This window comes from Sapajus apella, unplaced genomic scaffold, assembly GCF_009761245.1.
Source record: "Sapajus apella isolate SASKATOON/1434 unplaced genomic scaffold, GSC_monkey_1.0 scaffold24, whole genome shotgun sequence".
In the NCBI taxonomy this organism is placed as follows: domain Eukaryota; kingdom Metazoa; phylum Chordata; class Mammalia; order Primates; family Cebidae; genus Sapajus; species Sapajus apella.
The window spans coordinates 16,816,070-16,835,692 of NW_022436964.1; the positions used below are offsets into that span (position 1 = coordinate 16,816,070).

Sequence of the window (19,623 nt, forward strand, 5' to 3'; positions counted from 1 at the left end):
ATGCAGAGGAAAAGCAGGGGCTCCCATACTTGAAACGTGGACCTAACTCTAGAAGTTTGAAATGGCCACTCACTGAAGGTCTATGACATGAGAGAAGAGATCGACTGAGTGACTAAGCAATTTCACTCTTTCTCTGTAATACCTCCTCTGAGTGAGATTAAATCCTCTGTGTGACTCCCATTAGTCTTACAAAATGTCATGCCATAAAATGCTGGGAAGGTTAGAAATGAATTTGTCATAGCCTGAGGAATGAGGATTATCCTGGGGTAACATGCAAATTATTTTTCTTTTTATTTTTTATTTATGTCTTTATTTTTCTTGTTTGAAACTGAGTCTCGCTCTGTCACCCAGGATGGAGTACAGTGATGCCATCTCAGTTGACAGTAGCCTCTGCCTCCCGGGTTCAAGCAATTCTCGTGCCTCAGCCTCCTGAGTAGCTGGGATTACATTTGTGTGCCACCATGGCCAGCTAAGTTTTGTATTTTTAGTAGAGACAGGGTTTCACTCTGTTGGTCAGGCTAGTCTCGAACACCTGACCTCAAGTGATCTGCCACCTCAGCCTCCCAAAGTGCTAGAATTACAGGCATGAGCCACCGTGCCCAGCCTGTTTTTCCCATTATTGAAGATCTTAGTTGGTGCCTTCTACATGGGATCTTTTAAATTTAGAAAGTAAAATCCTGCTGCTCATCCTTAGCAGGACCATTTTCTCTTTTTAAGTCACTAGTAATATCTTGGGAACCCAGGAAACTCAGGTTTAATTCCTTTATCGTTGTGATTACACCAGTGAATGCGACCTGGCTCACAGTGCAGTTAACACCACAGCCCTGACCTTAGCTGGGCAGTTCATAATTAAATCCCAAGTATCCTCCATTGCTTAAATCTGTCTTCTAACTCTCATAGCTCATTATCTTTTTGGAGTAATGCATTAATTCTTCTAGGCTTTTGCTTGTCCAGATGGACATTTGCATATTTCAACGGTTCAGAAATTATATCAAAGTGCCAAGTGATACCTAATGGCCCCTTGTGTCTCTCCTAGTTTGGAGACTTACTCTTTGAAGAGGAGGTGGAACAGTGTGCCAACCTGTGTCACCAAGTCCTGCACCACTGCAGCAGCAGCATGGATGTCACCCGGACCCAAGCCTGCGCCACGCTTTACCTCCTCATGAGGTTCAGTTTTGGAGCCACCAGTGTAAGAGTTCGAACAAGCTGAGTGACCTGGAATCGGGAGAGAAAGTTAATGCATAGCATCAGCTGAGAAAAAAAAAAAAACATAAGGAAATTTTGCAGTATTGCACAGTAATCTGTCCTGTGAGAGTGAAACAATGGAGTATAGCAATAGGTAGATAGCAGCTTCCATTTTAATTTGCATCTAAAAGTGAATTCATCAGATAAATGCAGTGGTCCCTTATCAGTATGTTTCTAAAATAGACAGCCAGAGGCCAGGCGCGGTGGCTCATACCTGTAATCCCAGCACTTTGAGAGGCCGAGGTGGGTGGATCACTTGAGGTCAGGAGTTCAAGACTAGCTATGGTCAACATGGTGAAACCCCCGTCTCTGCTAAAAATACAAAAATAGCCAGGTGTGTTGGCGCATGCCTGTAATCCCTGCTACCTGGGAGGCTGAAGCAGGAGAATTGCCTGAAGCTGGGAGGCAGATGTTGCAGTGAGCCAAGATTGTGTTATTGCACTCCAGCCTGGGCAACAGAGTAAGACTCCATCTCAAAATAATAATAAAATAACCAAGTGCAGTGGCTCATGTCTGTAATCCCAGCACTTTTGGAGACCAAGTCAGGCAGACCACATGAAGCCAGGAATTCAAGACCAGCCTGGCCAATATGGTGAAACTCCCATCCCTACAATACAAAAAATTAGCCAGGCATGGTGGCACACACCTGTAATCTTAGCTACTCAGGAGGCTGAGGCCCCAGAAGCACTTGAACCCCAGAGGCAGAGGTTGCAGTAAGCCACAATTGTGCTACTGTATTCCAGCCTGAGACCCTGTCTCAAAAAAAAAAAAAAAAAAGAAGAAATGGAAGAATATTTTAGATTAAAAGTTATCATCTGTAGGGAAAAAAATACAATAGACAGGTTAGAATTCAGAAGAGTGTTTCCTGTTTCTAAATTCTGACTAGCTAGTGCCAGAATGACCTATGGAAGAGAGTTTTAAATGATCAGTGTCATCTAACCTGAGTTTTATTTTAATATTTTATTTATTTATTTATTTATTTATTGAGACAGGGTCTTGCTCTGTCACCCAGGTTGGAGTGTGGTGGCACAATCATAGCTCACTGCAGCCTTCAACTCCTGGGCTCAAGTGATCCTCCAACATGAGCCTCCTGTGTAATAACTGGGATTAAAGGCACAAGCCACCTTACCCAGCTAACTTTTTTTGCATTTTTGTTGAGACAGGGTCTTGCTGTGTGCCCAGGCTGGTCTCAGACACCTGAGCTTAAGTGATCTTCCCTCCTCAGCCCCCAGAAGTACTGAGATTATAGGCATGAGCCATCAAGTTTAGCCAAGACTTGAGTTTTATTCAAAGCTACGAAGACTTTAGAGATCAGCTTTATTATAGAACAGTCAAGTTTGCTTTAGATTTTGATATGTTCTTTGGCATTTCCATTTGTGGCTATGTTAATGGGTATGCTCAAGTGATATTAAAAAATAAATTGGCCCATGGAAGAAAGTCAACCTCCTCTGAATACATTAAGGATGATTATTTAAAAGCCTTTAGGACATTCCTCAGGGCCCCTTGAGATAGCCATATTTCTTCATAGACCCGTAAAGGAAGAAGAATCAAAAAGCTAACCCAGAGTTCAAAATCTCAGAAATGCTGGCTGCAGAAGTCCCCTTATTTATTTATTTAGAGACAGGGTCTCGCTCTGTCACCATGGCTAGAATGCAATGGCGTGATCTCACCCCACCGCAACCTCTGCCAACTGGTTCAAGTGATTCTTCTGCCTCAGCCTCCTGAGTAGCTGGAATTACAGGTTTACACCACCACATCCGTTAATTTTTGTATTTTTATTAGAGACGGGGTTTTGCCATGTTGGCCAGGCTGGTCTCGAACTCCTGACCTCAAGTGATCCACCCTCCTTGGCCTCCCAAAGTGCTGGGAGGCCAAGCTGAAAGTCCCTTTCTTTAAATAAAGTTTAAATAAAGTCCCAAGAAGAGACTTGGCACAAAAGGATATCCGTATCCTTAGACCTAACTTTCTAAGACTCTTCCAGCTTGCAGCACCAAGGCAGCACAGTCCTCAATGAAAATTTAAAGGGAGCCTGACAGACTTATGTGAGAGCACTGTCCATTTAAACTATTTAAACAACAATATAAATCTTGTGTAAAGTGTAGTTCCCGTTTCATTGAGAGAAGGGGAAATTATTAAGACAGGGGTAAAGGAAACATTGACGAGTTATTTGTGTCTGGTCATGCTGCCTTCAGTTACCTACTGCTAAGTGCTTCTTATTCATTTCTTTTTTTTTTTCACTGATATAGAACTTTGCAAGAGTAAAGATGCAAGTAACCATGTCGCTGGCATTTTTGGTGGGCAGAGCACCAGACTTTAATGAAGAGCACCTGAGAAGATCCTTGAGGACAATTTTGGCCTATTTAGAAGAGGACACGGCCATGCAGATGACTCCTTTTCCCACCCAGGTACACTGAAGCACATACATGTCTCATACATGAGTTTGGGATCTGCCAACTATTATGTATGTATGTATGTATGTATAGATGCAATTTATGTAGAAACATACTCACATAACATTTGCAAGCATTTATTGTCCAATATGCATGTGCTCTCCGTGCTCTGAGAGGTTAAAAAGAAATACGTCCACTGCTGTCCCCAAATTCAAGATGCTAGCAGTCTATTTGGAGGGCTCAGTCTCAAAACAATTAGGAGTCAGCACAAGACAAGTGATACATAAGTGAAAACTGTGTGGTAAGGAACTAAATGCTATGTAATGTTAGAGGAAGAGAGGATATGATTAATAAACAATCTGATGGCCAGGAACGCCTGTAGGGAGGGACAAGATTAAAAGGCTAACATAGGGTTCAGCTAGGCAGGGGGCAAGTGAGGGGGAAATTGTAAGTAGCTGAGAGAATGAACTATTTCTGTCTGAAGGGACGGTAAAGGGACCAGCTTGTCTAGTAAGGGGTAAGGAAGGGCCAAGTTCGAGAGAGCTTGTAAGCAAGGTTGTCCTAAGGAAACTTGTAAGGACAATAATCTCTTCCATGTCCTTTACAATGACCATGGAACTCTAGCCTGTCCCATTTGTCTTTTAACTCCTGCTCTATAGTAGGGCCTTAATTAAGTGAGAATGAATGAATGAATGTTTCCTTTTTTTCCCTTAGTCTGAGAACCCTATTTCTAAAGTCTCTCTTGCCCTCTCAAGCAATGTTGCATCCTCATTCTCAGAACCCTTTTCCTCTCCTCTACCTCAGATCCTTCCTCTCTCATTTCATCTTGACCATACTCCTTTAATTGCATCATTTATGGAGAGATATTCACCAACAAGACCAATCAAAATATGAACAGTTTAATAATGATCTTCAGTGCCTTCACCCAATGAAATGACGCTAGTGGTAGAAATTTTAGGAGCTCTGGCAAGCTGGCAGAGGGGAGAGGGGATAAGACAACATTCTGTGGCTGAGTCATCTGCCAGGGGCTACAGATCAAGACATAGTCTGTCATCCTTTTTGTACTGCAGGCTCCCCTGTCCCTCCACTGTCGGCTTTTGTAATTAAGAACAAATGATTACAAGAGGTTCTAAAATCTCTGAAGCCCTGGGAAGATCCAAGAGGCTTCTGAGAATGTTTTCTTTTTTAGGAACTCAAGCTGAGGTCCTAAGCTGCTTCCTACTTGGTATGAAAAGCCCTGATATTCCAGAGTACAGTTTAGAACTTTTCAGTTTACAAATACCTGAAACTGGTTGAAACTAATTTAAACAAAAAACATTGGAGAAAGACATAGCATGAGGATTCAGGCAGATTTATGGATCTCCAGGGCCAACACATATCCAGACCTTAGAAGCACCTGGGCTGGGGAAGATGAAAACCACAGAGTCAGGTCTAGATGACTCTGCCACCCCTAGTCTCTGCTGCCCTCTGCTCCAAGCCTTCCCATGGCTTCCCCTTGCATTTTCAATGTAATCCTAACTCTTCACCTGGGACTACAAAGCCAAGATTATTTCAAGGCTTACACTTTTTGCAGGTGGAGGAACTTCTCTGTAATCTGAATAGCATCTTATATGACACGGTGAAAATGAGGGAATTTCAGGAAGATCCTGAGATGCTTATGGATCTCATGTACAGGTAAGCTTTCCTGACACCCAAGGGGCATCACTTTGGGGTTGAAGATTTGTCACTGTGGAGTTCTTACCGATGTAATGATCACAGGTAACATGGATATAGTGGTTTGCACGACATTCGAACAATATGTAGAAATTAAACATTCAGAGTAGGTTCATTCATATGTGAATTTTCAGAGGGATTCCCTAATTTAAAGTGACACATTATTTAATAACACTATCTTCTACTTACCACGGAATCAGAGAAAAGAATAATCAACTGTTATAGGAATTATTTTCTATATGGTTTTCTTCCAATTATATTCAGACATACACATATAGTTTTACTTTAGAAATCATTTTTTATACTGTAGTTTAAAACTTGGTCTTCCAGTCCGTGTTCGGGAGAAATTACTTACAGAGGTAAAATTGTTCTGATGCACCATTATACAAGGGCAGTACTTTTGTCTTCTGTTTTATTTTGAGAGAAACGAAAGAAAAGGCAGAGAATTGCCTGAGAGCTATTAAAATAAACATCATGTTATCAGGTATTTTTTTTCCCGTAAGGCTTTTACTAAGTACTATTTCTTGGAGGTCAGCACACCTTAAACATGGAATAAAAATCAAGGGACTAGTATATGTTTCTTTCTCTCTCATTTTCTGGAAATGTAGGGCGAAATCTCAGGTGGAAGCGTGCAGGGAACTCTTGGGGAGAAAAAAAGAAAAGGTCACACACAGTAGAACAGTGTCATTAACCCATTGTCCTTGAAACTACTTTTCAATCCGTCTTCAGAATTGCCAAGAGTTACCAGGCGTCTCCTGATCTGCGGCTGACCTGGCTCCAGAACATGGCAGAGAAACACACCAAGAGGAAGTGCTACACGGAGGCCGCCATGTGCCTGGTGCACGCCGCTGCCTTAGTGGCTGAGTATCTGAGCATGCTGGAGGACCACAGCTACCTGCCCGTGGGCAGTGTCAGCTTCCAGGTGGGGTGTGTGCAGCTTTTCCCTTAGAGCAGTGGTTCTCACCTGGGCAATTTTGTCCCCCAGCCCCAGGACATTTGGCAATGTCAAGATACATTTTTGGTTATCACAATGGGGGTGGGTGGGTAGGTGCTTCTGGCATCTGACTGGTAGAAGTGAGGGATGTTGGTAAACGTTCGCTGTAAGAGAGCTCCCTCGACAAAGAATTATCTGGACCCAAATGTCTGTAGTGCTAAGGTTGAAAAATCCCAAGTTCATACATTATATTTGCCTCTTCTAATTGCTTTTCCATCATTGTTGGTTTTTGTCTTTTTCATTGTTGTTTACAATAATGGCACCTAGAGTCAATAGCACTTTAGGAGACATTTGCAGACACTTTCACATGCATGGCTTCATTTGAACTTCCCCAAAAAGCTGTGAAGCAGGTAGATAGGGAAGGCATTATACTGCCACTTTACAGATGGGAGAACAATTTTTCTAAGGTCATTTAAACTCTTTTTCAGTGACATGTAGTTGACATAGTATACTGACATCTGTGAAAGTTTGGAAAACATTGGACAAATTGTTTCCCTCCTGGCCCATTCATTTGATTCCGCTCTCTGACTTTGTATGGGCCCACTCTCCAATCCAAAATCAAACTCACCTGAGAAGGGAAACAAAAGGCTGAATCAGTCCCTTCTTAGGATAAGCTGAAAATTACCTCCACTTGGCAAAGAGAAATTGTCTGCCAGACCTAAAAGCTGGCTCAGATGAGGATGCTCAGTGGCCATTTACAGTGTTCTTATTGAATAGTTTAATACAGGCTTTAGAGAGAGAGGAAAAAACATAATGTTGGGTACTTCTTTTGCAAGAGACATAATTTTTGGAGATGCCCATCCCTGAAACCATGAACAATATAGCTACAGTAATAGAGTGTTTTTCAAGCCAGACTCACGAAGTCATTTACAAGGGTTTGTATTATTCTTGTTTGTGTTTACATGACTGACTTTATGAAAAGCTTTGTTCTCATTATTGCTCTTCAACACAATTTTGTGATGTTGTATGAACCAGAAAGAAAGAACAATTCAAAGTAGCTTTCCCAGGCTTAGAGAATAAGTCACCGAAACAAGGCTGGTGGAGCCAGGAGCTTCTGGTTTCCCAGAACACTGCAAAGCTGGGTTTTGCCTCCTATGAATAGCTCCTCCTTTCTTATGGTCCTCAAGAACAAAAATAGTTATTCTGTGATTTCATGCTTGGAAAATGAATTTTCTTCTTAATTCAGAAATGTTTGTTATAAAATCTCATCCAAAACCATAAAACTAATACCTGATTTTAAATCACTTAAAAGTATACAAGAAAGTTATATAAGTTATTTTAGATATATCTGCTTTTCTCAAATTTATTTTGGCTGTTACATATTATCAAGAATAAATATTATAGTACTACTCCTTCAATTCGGTTTAGCACTTAATATTGTTTCATTTACTATTTTATAATTCTTTTATGCCTTTTTCCTGTGACTACATTTTTTTAAAATTTTTATTTATTTATTTATTTTTATTTTTATTTATTTTTTTGGGGGGGACGGAGTTTCGCTCTTGTTACCCAGGCTGGAGTGCAATGGCGCGATCTCGGCTCACCACAACCTCCGCCTCCTGGGTTCAGGCAATTCTCCTGCCTCAACCTCCTGAGTAGCTGGGATTACAGGCATGCACCACCATGCCCAGCTAATGTTTTTTGTATTTTTAGTAGAGATGGGGTTTCACCGTGTTGACCAGGATGGTCTCGATCTCTTGACCTAGTGATCCACCCGCCTCGGCCTCCCAAAGTGCTGGGATTACAGACTTGAGCCACCGTGCCCGGCTGACAACATTTTATTTAACATTTATTACTTAAATATCAACTACATTTCATTATTGACTTTTATATTTAGTAAGCCTTACTGTCCTAATTTTACCTAGAATTCAACTGATTTGCTAAGAATGACATGCCAAAGTGAGACAGAATCATTATTATACAATCAACAGAAATATTACATTATCCCAACATGGGGATACAGCTCTATCTGTTCACATATCTTTACTCATTGATTCCTTCTTTTAGAGAATATTTATTGGATCCTTATCCTGTCCTCATGAATGTTACATTCTAACCAGAGAGATACCATATAACTAATTATCCCATTCTTTATTTAGTTATAATAATGAGAAATACTGTTATAAAGAGGCACAAGATGTTGTGAGCATTTATGGTCCAGGCCCTGAGGGTCAGGGAAGGATGAAGAAGGAGAAAAGGAAGGCAGAAGAAACTGCAGTGTGAAACCTTCATGATGTACAGAACACATTGAGTTAGGTGTTCTCAGCTACAGAAGAGAAGCCAAATTACATTAATGTGTATGAGTGAATTCCTTTTCTCTCAAATGGGACATACCAAATCAATTTGGAAATGTAGCTGACAAGTGAAAGAACACCCAACCCAGACTGACAGAAGGTAAAAATGGAATTTGTCAGCCTGTATAAGCGATGTGAGCCTGGAGTAGCACCTGCCATCCTGGACCTAGGGGCACAAACAATGTCAGCAGAGCTCAGTGTCATCACCACTTTTCATCTCTGCCATCTTTTGTGTCAGCTTCATTCTTCACAGCCTTCCCACACCACAGTTTGGGTTTACATCTCTAGGTTCAAGTCTAGGAGAGAAGAGAGATGCCTCCTTTCTAGCAGTTGCAGAGAAAGCCTTAGTGCATCGTATTGATCCCGATTGGGTCATGTGCTCATCCCTGAACCAGCCATAATGGCCAGAGAAATGGAGTGCTCTGATTGGCTGAGCCAGAGCACAGATCCACACCTGGAATTATGGGTGATTTCTTCCCTGAAATCAGGATGCTTTACTTTATAGAAGAATAATTCTAGACAGCATTAACAACAGCTATCCAGTGTTGATTTTGCAAATGCTTTTTTGCTTTGATTTTCAACCTTGTTCTGCTCCAATGAAATTGAGCTTTTGGAAAAGATTTACAAACTAGAGATAAATAAATCTGTGCAAAGAAAACTAACTTTGAGGTCACTGAATTCCAAGAAACTGAGATCACTGAAATTCTGTGTCCCAGAGTACACAGAATTTCACAGCTGTAGATATGGACACATTCTTAGATACTGCTGTTACTTGTACCTCCCTGATTCTGAAGCCAAGAAAGTCTGTAGAATCCTTTTCCTCTGACTACAGCTAACGAAGCTACATAGCTTCAAATCTGTTCCTCTCATGTGGAAAATTGCATGCAATTCTAATAGCATTCATATCCTGGGTTTTAAATGCTTTCAACTGAATTTCCTGGACCTTCTGTTATCGCCACTTCACAGAAACATCATAATACATAGGCCAGGCTTGGAAGAAAGGCTGGCCACAAAAGGCTTAGAGTGCCTCCTCCTATATTCCTAAAACTACATTACAGTATTGTGTGTGAAGGGATAGGGCTATCTACGACAACTGTGTCCTCATTGATTGCTAAGGTTGATTCACTTGATCTTGTTAAACAGGCCAGAAGGCAGACAGCTTTTAGTTTACAAGCCAACTCTGATCAGTTAGTAGTGGCTGACTGGAGCACTATGCTGAAGAATTTTGAGACTATTTCCAAGCTCTGGAGTAAGAGTGCTACAGTTGATTAGTTATGCCTGCCATGATTACAGCAATAGGAAGGAGTAGCATGTGTGCCACCTGTTTATAATCCCTAGGCTGGGAAGGTTTCCCATTTCTTTAATTTTCCATATGCATTTCTTCCATAGCTGTGAGCTAAAAAGAAAATGACTCTTGACCTGTTACATATTCACTGCCAGACCCAGTGCTAGGGTGAGGAGGCACTCTCTGTCAGGGTCAAGCAGGTACAAGATCAGTACCTCCATGGCTCTAAAAGTGAGTACCTCTCTAAATTTTATATCTTGGGTTTCTCATTTGGTTTACCCTAACCATGGTCTCTGCATGCTTGGCTAGAGGCTCTAAACTCAATGGTTTATGTAAAGGAAAAAATGCATGTGAACAAAATCTTCAGGGAAAAATAACACAGTAACTGCTGCAATGCCATGAAAACTTCCCTAATGAAGACAGCCTCATTTGCTGTTGTCGTGTATCATGGCTGTTTATCTGAAAGTCAACTACACATGGCAAAGTTCTTCAGAAAAACAGCACTGGAAGCCAGAGTTCACTCAGTTGGTGAAGCAGGGAGTCTAGTTAATGTTAATTGGCCTTTGCCTTTTGAAAACCAAGACACCAGCCATATGTCCCTTAGGGTTGTTTCACTAAAGTAACTCAGCTGTTGTAACATTGAGGTGAGTATCCTCTATACAAAATCTCCTAATGATTAAAAAGAAAAATGTGAGGTTTGAAGACCAGTCACTCAGTGCGCCCCTTCTAAATGAATGGCAGACAGATACCCCCCGGGGTAGAACCGCAGACCTAGTTTAATCACAGCCTTGGTAAAGATCTAAATACCAGCTTCCTCATTCCCCCAGTCTGGGTTCCTATGGTCTCTTACCAGTCTGGTCACCCTGTTCTCCAGGCTTATACTGTGGTCTCTTTCAGAATATTTCTTCCAATGTGCTGGAGGAGTCTGTGGTCTCTGACGACACACTGTCGCCTGATGAGGATGGAGTGTGTGTAGGCCAATATTTCACCGAGAGCGGCCTGGTGGGCCTCCTGGAGCAGGCTTCAGAGCTCTTCAGCACGGTCAGTGCCCAGAGGGCATCCTGGGGCCTGGCCTCCCTCACTCCAGCTGGACTTGGGGTCCTGGAAACACCTGGTCTTAATGGAGCAGTCAGCCCCACTTCCCGAGGACACATGCCAGGGTGTGCAGGGCAGGGGATGGGCCTGGGGAGGACTTGGATGTATGCAAATTGCACAAGCTCCCTAAGGGAGCTGAGACATCCTTTCATCACAGTGCTGATCTGGCCTTCACTGCATGCTCATTGGCTGGGCAGCAGTTTCACAGTGTTATTTCCATTTAATAGGGGTGGAACTAAGCCACAGAGAGATGAAATGGCTTGCCCAGGGTTACACAATAAATGATGAGGCATGTTCTCATTCCTTCATTTTTCCTCTCAGAGAGAAAAAAACTGGGGAGCAACCACTGGGAGAAGAGAGAAGGAATAAGCAGATAGTGTCTTCCCTCTTAGCCACTGTGCAGTCTGCGGGATCATCACAGACCAGGACCAGCTTAGAGAAATGTGGGCACAGAAACCACTGAGACTCCTCTAGTTAACTTAATCTGGACCTAAACGCTCTTAGTATATATACTAGGAAAAATGTAGAGAGAGATGAAGTCATGGAGATTCAGGCAAAGAGGAAACTCTGTCTTCTTTTCTTTTTTCTTTTTCTTTTTTTTCTTTTGAGACAGAGTCTTGCTCTGTCATCTAGGCTGGAGTGCTGTGGTACAATCCTGGCCTCTGCCTCCAGGGTTCAACAAACCCTCCTGCCTCAGCCTCCCAAGTAGCTGGGATTACAGGCATGCACCACCATACTTGGCTAATTTTTTGTATTTTTAGTGGAGATAGGGTTTTACCCTGTTGGCCAGGGTGGTCTCAAACTCCTGGCTTCAAGTGATCTGACCACCTTGGCCTCCCAAAGTGCTGGAACTACAGGTGTGAGTACCATGCCTGACCTGTTTTCATTTTATTAATCTCCCTCCTCTTTTAAATTTTAAGCCAAGAAAGTATTCAATACTTCACTATATTTAGCTGATCCAATTTTGTTTTCATCTGTACTATACTAATCCTTATTTTCTACTTTTTACTTCCAAGTTTCCTCTCTACAATTTTATGTATTTTAATTATTGTTTTAACTATCTTCTCTCTATTCCTGCTTTCCTTTTCAGGATTCAGAAAATGTCTAATATACTCTCATATCTCCTCAAACTCCAGAAAATGAATTAGAATCCTACTAACTCATACATTTAACATCTGGCTAGAGGAGGACCTCTGATGAAATCTAAATATACTAAAACAGCCTTTCTGAATTGCTATTAGTCCCTGCTTCCAAACTTCTCTCCTGTTTTTTTTTGTTTGTTTGTTTTTAAGGCAAGGTCTTGCCCTGTCACCCAGGCTGGAGTGCAGTGGTGCCATTTTGGCTCACTGCAGCCTTGACCTCCTGGGCTCAAGCCATCCTCCCACCTCAGCCTCCTAAGTAACTGGGGCTACAGGCGCATGCTACCCTGCCTGGCTAATTTTCATAATTTTATGTAGATGGGGTCTCCCTATGTTGTCTAGGATCGTCTAAACTTCTGGGTTCAAGTGATCCTCCTGCCTCGGCCTCCCAAAGTGTTGGAATTACAGGCATGAGCCACTACACCTAGCCAGTGTGTTTTGTTTTTTTTCCCCCTGAAAGCTCTTCTCCCTACTTATCACCATACAGGACTACTTACAGAGCTGTCTAGTTCAGTGTGAAGGCTACTACTGTCCCCAAAATGCTTAGATATCCCTCTTGCCCTGTAAAATACTGTGATACAATAATAGGTTCACTCTCCAGCATATTGTTTAGACAATGACCTTTGGTTGCTCTTCTTAAGTTTCCAGTGGATTAAATTCTCTCTGATGCTCTTCTCCTCTTTCCAAGGGAGGCTTATATGAGACGGTTAATGAGGTCTACAAGCTGGTGATCCCCATCCTAGAAGAACATCGAGAATTCCGGAAGCTGACCTTGATTCACAGCAAGCTGCAGAGGACCTTTGACAGCATTGTCAACAAGGTAGCGGGGATAGCCTAGCTAGCAGGTCCTGTTACCTGGTGGCAGATGACCCTGTCCTATAGATGCTTAGCTGTCCTTCCTCTCTAGGGAGTAATTTACCTTTAGCACAATGCTTTTGCTGTCACCTGTCAAACAGAAAAGGGCCGGAATTCCTCCAACAGAGGACCAGAATTCCTAATGTGAAAATATACAGTTTGAGTTGCTTTATAATGAGAAAATATGAGAAACTTTCAAATTTACTTAAAGGAAGGCCCAGAAATCTTTCATGGGATTTCTTTTGTTGTTATTTCTGAAGTTTATTCCATAAACATTAAATTTTTTTAAGGAGTAATTTCTGTTTATATCAGCCACAGGAGTAAAATGCTTTGTGACACCATGAAAGATCCCTGCCCTTTGCAACTCAATGGCTCCTCAGGGTTTCATAACTAAGGAGAGGCTTTTATATTTTTCCTCAGGATCACAAGAGAATGTTTGGAACCTACTTCCGAGTTGGTTTCTATGGATCCAAATTTGGGGATTTGGATGAACAGGAATTTGTTTACAAAGAGCCTGCAATTACCAAGCTTCCTGAGATCTCACACAGACTAGAGGTAAGAAAGGTGATTCTGTGTGCTTGACCTTGTACTCTTAACAAAAACAAGTTAGAGTGGGTCATTACCAGAAATAAACAAATAAGTAAAAAGTTATGGATTCATCATTGATCTCTACATAAAGTTTTACCCTTTGCATTTATAAAAGACAAAGTAGAAAGGTATTAGGTGAGATCATGAGGTAATGTAAGATTTTGATAGTTTTTCCCTAAGATTCTGTGTATGCTTTTCATAGTTTGTAATTTTACATGGTGAATATTTATTTTCAAGTCTGTGCAAAATTCAATCAAGGTCACCTGCTTTCTTATCAGCCTTTCCAAATGTTAGTAGTTTATACTAGTAGAGAGAGAGTAAAAGTTTTTCGGCATGAAGGTTATCGACTTGACTTTGAAGTCATGTGGCCAAATGACTGAATCAGCCCTAGACAACAGTGAGGCCATCCTTTAGGTATCACTGGATGCCATCTGGGGTCATCCTGATATGGAGCTACTCGGCAGTAGCCATACCATGGGCTGTGGCCAGCCCAGCTCTAACCTGCCAGTGACATTTGGTACATAATGTGACAGGAAACTGTAGCATATTGTTAGAGGCAAAGCTGAAAGCATGGAGAAAAAGAGAAACAGCCTAGAGAAAGGTCAGGACAAAGGAAACACAGGTTATAAGGATCAAACACTAAGAACTCAGTCAAAGGTGGCTCCCCCAAAAAAACCTTCTCAAGCACTTTTGGGGATTTGGATGAACAGAAGTTTGTTTACAAAGAATCTGCAATTACCAAGCAGGACTGGGGTCCCTTGAACTACTCACAGTTAACCAAAGATTCACTCCTTAGGCTTTCATTGCTTTGAATTTGTACCCTCCTATGAGTGTAAAACTTCAAACATTTGTGTTGCCTAATGGCTTCTTACACTCTGCATCCATGCCAAAAAAGACAGGAAGGTTTATACTTACTTGCCTCAAAGAAGCCATTGCCCAGAGTGGCTGGGTGAGTTGCCCCAAAGTTGTTTAGCACATGAGAAAAAGAGCTAGCCATTGACCCCAGGCCACTTGGTTCCCTATATTGTTTCCCCTACTTAGAATTAGAGATATATATTTTATCTTCTTGTGCATTGATTTGCCACAATATGGGAGGCCTTCTGTACCCAAGTTCCCAGGGTACAGAAGGTGAGAAGCAGAGTGTGGTAACCCAGGAGATGCCTCAGGAAATATAATATTGTTAGTTGAATCAGAGGCCAAGCATACATCTTATAAAGAAGCATATACCAGTTGACAGTGCTATTTTTATTTTTGTCTCAGGAAATGCTGAACTTTGCTCATTAGCTCAGGGGACTCTCAATAATCAGTGAGCATCATTCTACCTTGTACTTGTTCCAAACTTATTTCACTTCCAAGAAGACAAAAAGTGACCTTGTGTTAAAATAACCTTTATAAACTATTGGTTCTTCTTTCCTAGGCATTTTACGGTCAATGTTTTGGTGCAGAATTTGTGGAAGTAATTAAAGACTCCACTCCTGTGGACAAAACCAAGTTGGATCCTCACAAGGTATAAAAAAATTTACAAAAAATAATGGTCAGGCTGTAAATCACTTCATTTTACCCAAGGATAAATACTGACCTCATCTATCTGGACTCTCCAAGTCACTTAAATGCAGCCAAACCTTTTTGTCTAGAGTTCAACTCAGATCTTAAAGAAAAAATACTCAAATGTGGGAATCATGATAGGAGCTACCACTTATTAAGTACCAACTGTGTACCTGGAACTGCATTAGGCCCTTTACATACATCATTTTATTTCCTCCTGCATTATTTTATTTCAGCCCTTGGAAGTAGGTTTTGTTGTTCCTATTTTGGAGATGAGAAAACTGAGACATAAAAGAGTCAAGCAGCTTTCAAGGTTATGCAACTGGCAGAGCCAATACTCAGACTTGGGGTCTGTTGCTTCCAAACCCCTACTCTTAAGCACTGCTCTTTACTGCCTTTTTTTTTTAAAGCCTTTAAACTCTCCATTTTAAACATGTGAAAAAGATGCAAATTTCTCACTGACAGCATTTACTGGATTCCTTCTTTAGTCTGCAAGCATTCCTTCCAGCCAAGTACAGGCTTGGGCTTGGGTTTTCTAACTTTCACCAGAGGGTATGTTCCATTTCACCCCAAACTGGGTGTACACTTCTGATGCTAACCTTGGAGGTCGCATCAGCTCCCACAGGTTAAAGGCTCAGACCTCCTCAAGACTGCCCTGACTTCTTCAGATGCCAGCTTCAAGTGGGGCCCCCAGGCCACCTGCACTTCTTATCAGCCAGCTACAAATTTGGGTGTTTCTAGAACCTGTTAGCTTGAAAATAGGAGAAAATAAAACTAATTATTATTATTATTATTATTTGGGAGTTTCTACAACACCACTTAGATTAAATAATTCACTACAGTGACTCACGGAATTCCAAAAAGTACTCTATTTACTCTCAGAGTTTTATGATAAAGGATGCACACCATTTCTGTGCCTCTGCTTATGGCTTCCAGGCTCATCAGTGTGTTCTCCAACCAGGAAGCTCCACCGAGTCTCAAGTGTCCAGAGATTTTGTTGGGGTTTCATTATGTAGGCAGATTGAACACAATCTCCAGCGCAGCTTCTCTCTCAGAGGTCATCCAGTTCCTACCCTCTAATCACAGAATTGGTCTTTTTGGTGGCCACTTGGCATCCTGAAGCTGTCCAGGGGCCCAGCATGAGTCGCCTCATTAGCATAACAAAGGCACCCATCACGGAGGAAATTCCAAGTGTTTCTGAAGTTCTGTGCTAGGAAATGGAGACAAAGACCAGACACATTCAGGCTGATACTGCCCGCTCAGCACAACTCACAGGCAAACATGTCCATGAACAAGATTTCTAAGTTACTGGAAATAATGCAAGTGCAAGGTATTAATAAGGGCCCTGGGAAAGAGGACCATTCACCATCTAGCAAACCTATAAAATGAAAAGTCCAAACTCCCAGTTCCATCTTCCAGGGTATGAGGAATATAATGGAAGAGGGGAAGAATTGACCAAATTGAAGGCTTTGTTTTTCTACATCTTTCAGAACACTTTCTCACTTCAGACACATTCCCTAGCCCAGCTTGAAAGCAGTGACTGTGGTAAGAGTTTAAGCTTCAGACACACATGCTTGGGAGATGGAGTTGGCTGTGTGCCCACAGTGATCTGTACATGGCACAAGCTGCGTAAGATGTGACCTCCCTGACCTAGGATGCCTTTTTCCCATCTTTTAAGAAATCCCCAGGGTAGGTTGTGAGAGCTTGGCATGAGAGTCTGAACCCAGAATTACAACCAGACTTCATTATACTAAATCATGATTTACAGTCTGAGGTCAGTGACCCCACATCCCTTTCAGTGGGTAGGCATCCCAGCATCTGCATGCGTGGTCACTTTTTCTATCTGAGAGGTTGTCTTCTTTAATGAGTACTTTTTTGCTCTGTGTTTGAGGGTGGGGATGATGTGGTTGTGTGCTTAAATGAGGTCTAGACAGTAAAATTCAGTTTAGTTCTGTGAGTTTTAACAAACACATGTAACCACCTTCGTAATCAAGATATAGAAGAGATCCAGTCCAAAATAATTACCATGCCCATTGGTAATCAGTGGCAGTAGTTTGTTCCTTTCCATTGCTGAGTAATATTCTGTTGTGTGACTACCCCACCTTTTGCTTGTTAATTTCCCACTGGAGGGACATCTGGGTTGTTTCAAGTCTTTGTCTGTTATGAATAAAGCTGCTGGAGACATTTGTGTACAGGTTTTTGTGTGGACATAAGCTTTTATTTCTCTCACATACACATGTAGGAGTGGGGTTGCTCAGTCCAATGATAGCGCAATTTAACTGCATGAGAGACCACCAGCTTCTTCTGTAAAGTAGCTGTGCATTTTGCATTCCCACCCTCTGTGTATGAGAGTACTAGCTGATCTCCATCCTTGCCAGCACTTGATATTGTTAGTTTTCTTTAGTGCGGCCATCACACTTCCTCGTAACCGTGAGATGGTCATGGTCATTCTGAAAAGGCAAGTTTGTCTCTTTTGAATAGCAGTTGGCAAACTCTCATACCAAGGCTTCCACTGTGGATCAGTTTGCTCTGCTAGGAAGGTACGGCCAGTGGCCCTGACTCCCCCCACGGCATATTCCCGTCTCCCTCCGTGCAGTCCCTTCTCTCCTTGGAAGTGGAGAGGAGGAACTGCTGTGGGCTGCACCGGGCGGGGGGGTGCTGGCTGTGTTCCAGCATGCCCCTCCATTGCGTCAGGGACGGTTGTTTGCAGAATCGCTCATCTTCTCCCTCGCTGCCTTTTCCCCCTCAGGCCTACATACAGATCACTTTTGTGGAGCCCTACTTTGATGAGTATGAGATGAAAGACAGGGTCACATACTTTGAGAAGAATTTCAACCTTCGGAGGTTCATGTACACCACCCCGTTCACCCTGGAGGGGCGGCCTCGGGGAGAGCTGCACGAGCAGTACAGAAGGAACACGGTCCTGACTACCATGCATGCCTTCCCCTACATCAAGACCAGGATCAGCGTCATCCAGAAGGAGGAGGTAATGTGCCCGAGGGGGTGGCCACCACTGGATGAGCCAGCCTGGGTGGCCTCCCAGGAGAACACACAAACCTCATTCATGGCAGATTGGACTGAAAACAAGGGGGATGCTCTTGAAATATGACTAAATGGTCATCCTTTCGCTCTCATGGTGCCAGAAAATCCCATTAGGCAGCTACGTTATGTTATAGCACTATTTTATTTTAAATATTTAATATTTTAAAGTTATATCTTTAGTATAAGTATGTTTATATATTTAATTATAATATTTAATATACATTTATTTATATACTTATACAACATATATATTCACATTTTAAATATTTTATATAATTTTCTTTTTTGAGGTGGAGTTTCACTCTTGTTTCCCAGGCTGGGGTGCAATGGCACCATCCCAGCTCACCGCAACCTCCACCTCCCAGGTTCAAGCGATTCTCCTGTCTCAGCCTCCCAAGTAGCTGGGATTCCAGGCATGCACCACCACACCTGGCTAATTTTCTATTTTTAGTAGAGATGGGATTTCTCCATGTTGGTTGGGCTGGTCTTGAACTCCTGACCTTAGGTGGTCTACCTGCCTCGGCCTCCCAAAGTGGTGGGATTATAGGTGTGAGCCACTGTGCCCAGCCAAAATGTGTTATATTTTTAAAATCCCAGAGATGATTCAAACATAGTTGTGCTGTTAATTGCCGGAGACAGGAAGTACATGTGAGCAGCCCCAGTGAGTCGGGGGTGTGCTGTGTGCTGTAGGAAAGACGCCACGTAAGGTAGACAAGTTGACGGACTTCCAGTCCCAGCTTCCTCCTGTGATTTTGAACAAGCTACATGTCTTTAGTTTCTTCATCTATACATTAGCAGGAAAGACCTCTAAGTACAGAATAAGACTATACTCATTTTATTCGTAATAGGACTGGTCAAGAAGGTCTCTCAAACCACAGAATGGTTCAAAATTCTACAAACCATAAACAACTTCTTTTTTTTTTTTTTTTTTTTTTTTTTTGTTGAGACAGTCTCTGTTGCCCAGGCTGGAGTGCAGTGGCGTGATCTCGGCTCACTGCAACCTCCGCCTCCCAGGTTCAAGCAGTTCTCTGCCTCGGCCTCCTGAGTAGCTGGGATTACAGGTACCCACCACCATGCCCAACTAATTTTTATATTTTTAGTAGAGACAAGGTTTCACCATCTTGGCCAGGCTGGTCTTGAACTCCTGATCTCGTGATCCACCCGCCTTAGCCTCCCAAAGTGCTGGGATTATAAGCATGTAAGTCACCACACCCAGCCAACAACTTGTTATTCTTTAAAACACATACATACATACTTCTTTGTCATCCTTTTTATATAGGGCCACAGACTTCTCTGTGACTATGGGTTTGCTGATCACAATTCAGTATTTTCTTTTATAAACTACACCCATAGTGCTTTGTCCATGATTTTTAGTTTTGCTTTGTATTAGCAGAGTGAGAGCTTAAAGATCCTTGTTAAACAATTTGAAAGAGAAGAC

The 19,623-nt window shown here is 42.1% G+C and overlaps 1 protein-coding gene across 5 annotated transcripts in view; it reads left to right on the plus strand.

Annotated features, from left to right (window-relative positions):
- DOCK8 (dedicator of cytokinesis 8) overlaps nucleotides 1–19,623 on the plus strand; it is a 246,177-nt gene that overhangs the window by 207,400 nt on the left and 19,154 nt on the right. For all 5 annotated transcript variants that reach the window (XM_032290975.1, XM_032290976.1, XM_032290977.1 and 2 more), the window contains 9 exons: nucleotides 1,037–1,189; nucleotides 3,492–3,650; nucleotides 5,209–5,309; nucleotides 6,078–6,270; nucleotides 10,819–10,962; nucleotides 12,844–12,975; nucleotides 13,431–13,565; nucleotides 15,016–15,105; nucleotides 17,893–18,129. In XM_032290975.1, the coding sequence (XP_032146866.1) occupies nucleotides 1,037–1,189; nucleotides 3,492–3,650; nucleotides 5,209–5,309; nucleotides 6,078–6,270; nucleotides 10,819–10,962; nucleotides 12,844–12,975; nucleotides 13,431–13,565; nucleotides 15,016–15,105; nucleotides 17,893–18,129 (1,344 nt within the window). The remainder of the gene's footprint in view (nucleotides 1–1,036; nucleotides 1,190–3,491; nucleotides 3,651–5,208; nucleotides 5,310–6,077; nucleotides 6,271–10,818; nucleotides 10,963–12,843; nucleotides 12,976–13,430; nucleotides 13,566–15,015; nucleotides 15,106–17,892; nucleotides 18,130–19,623) is intronic.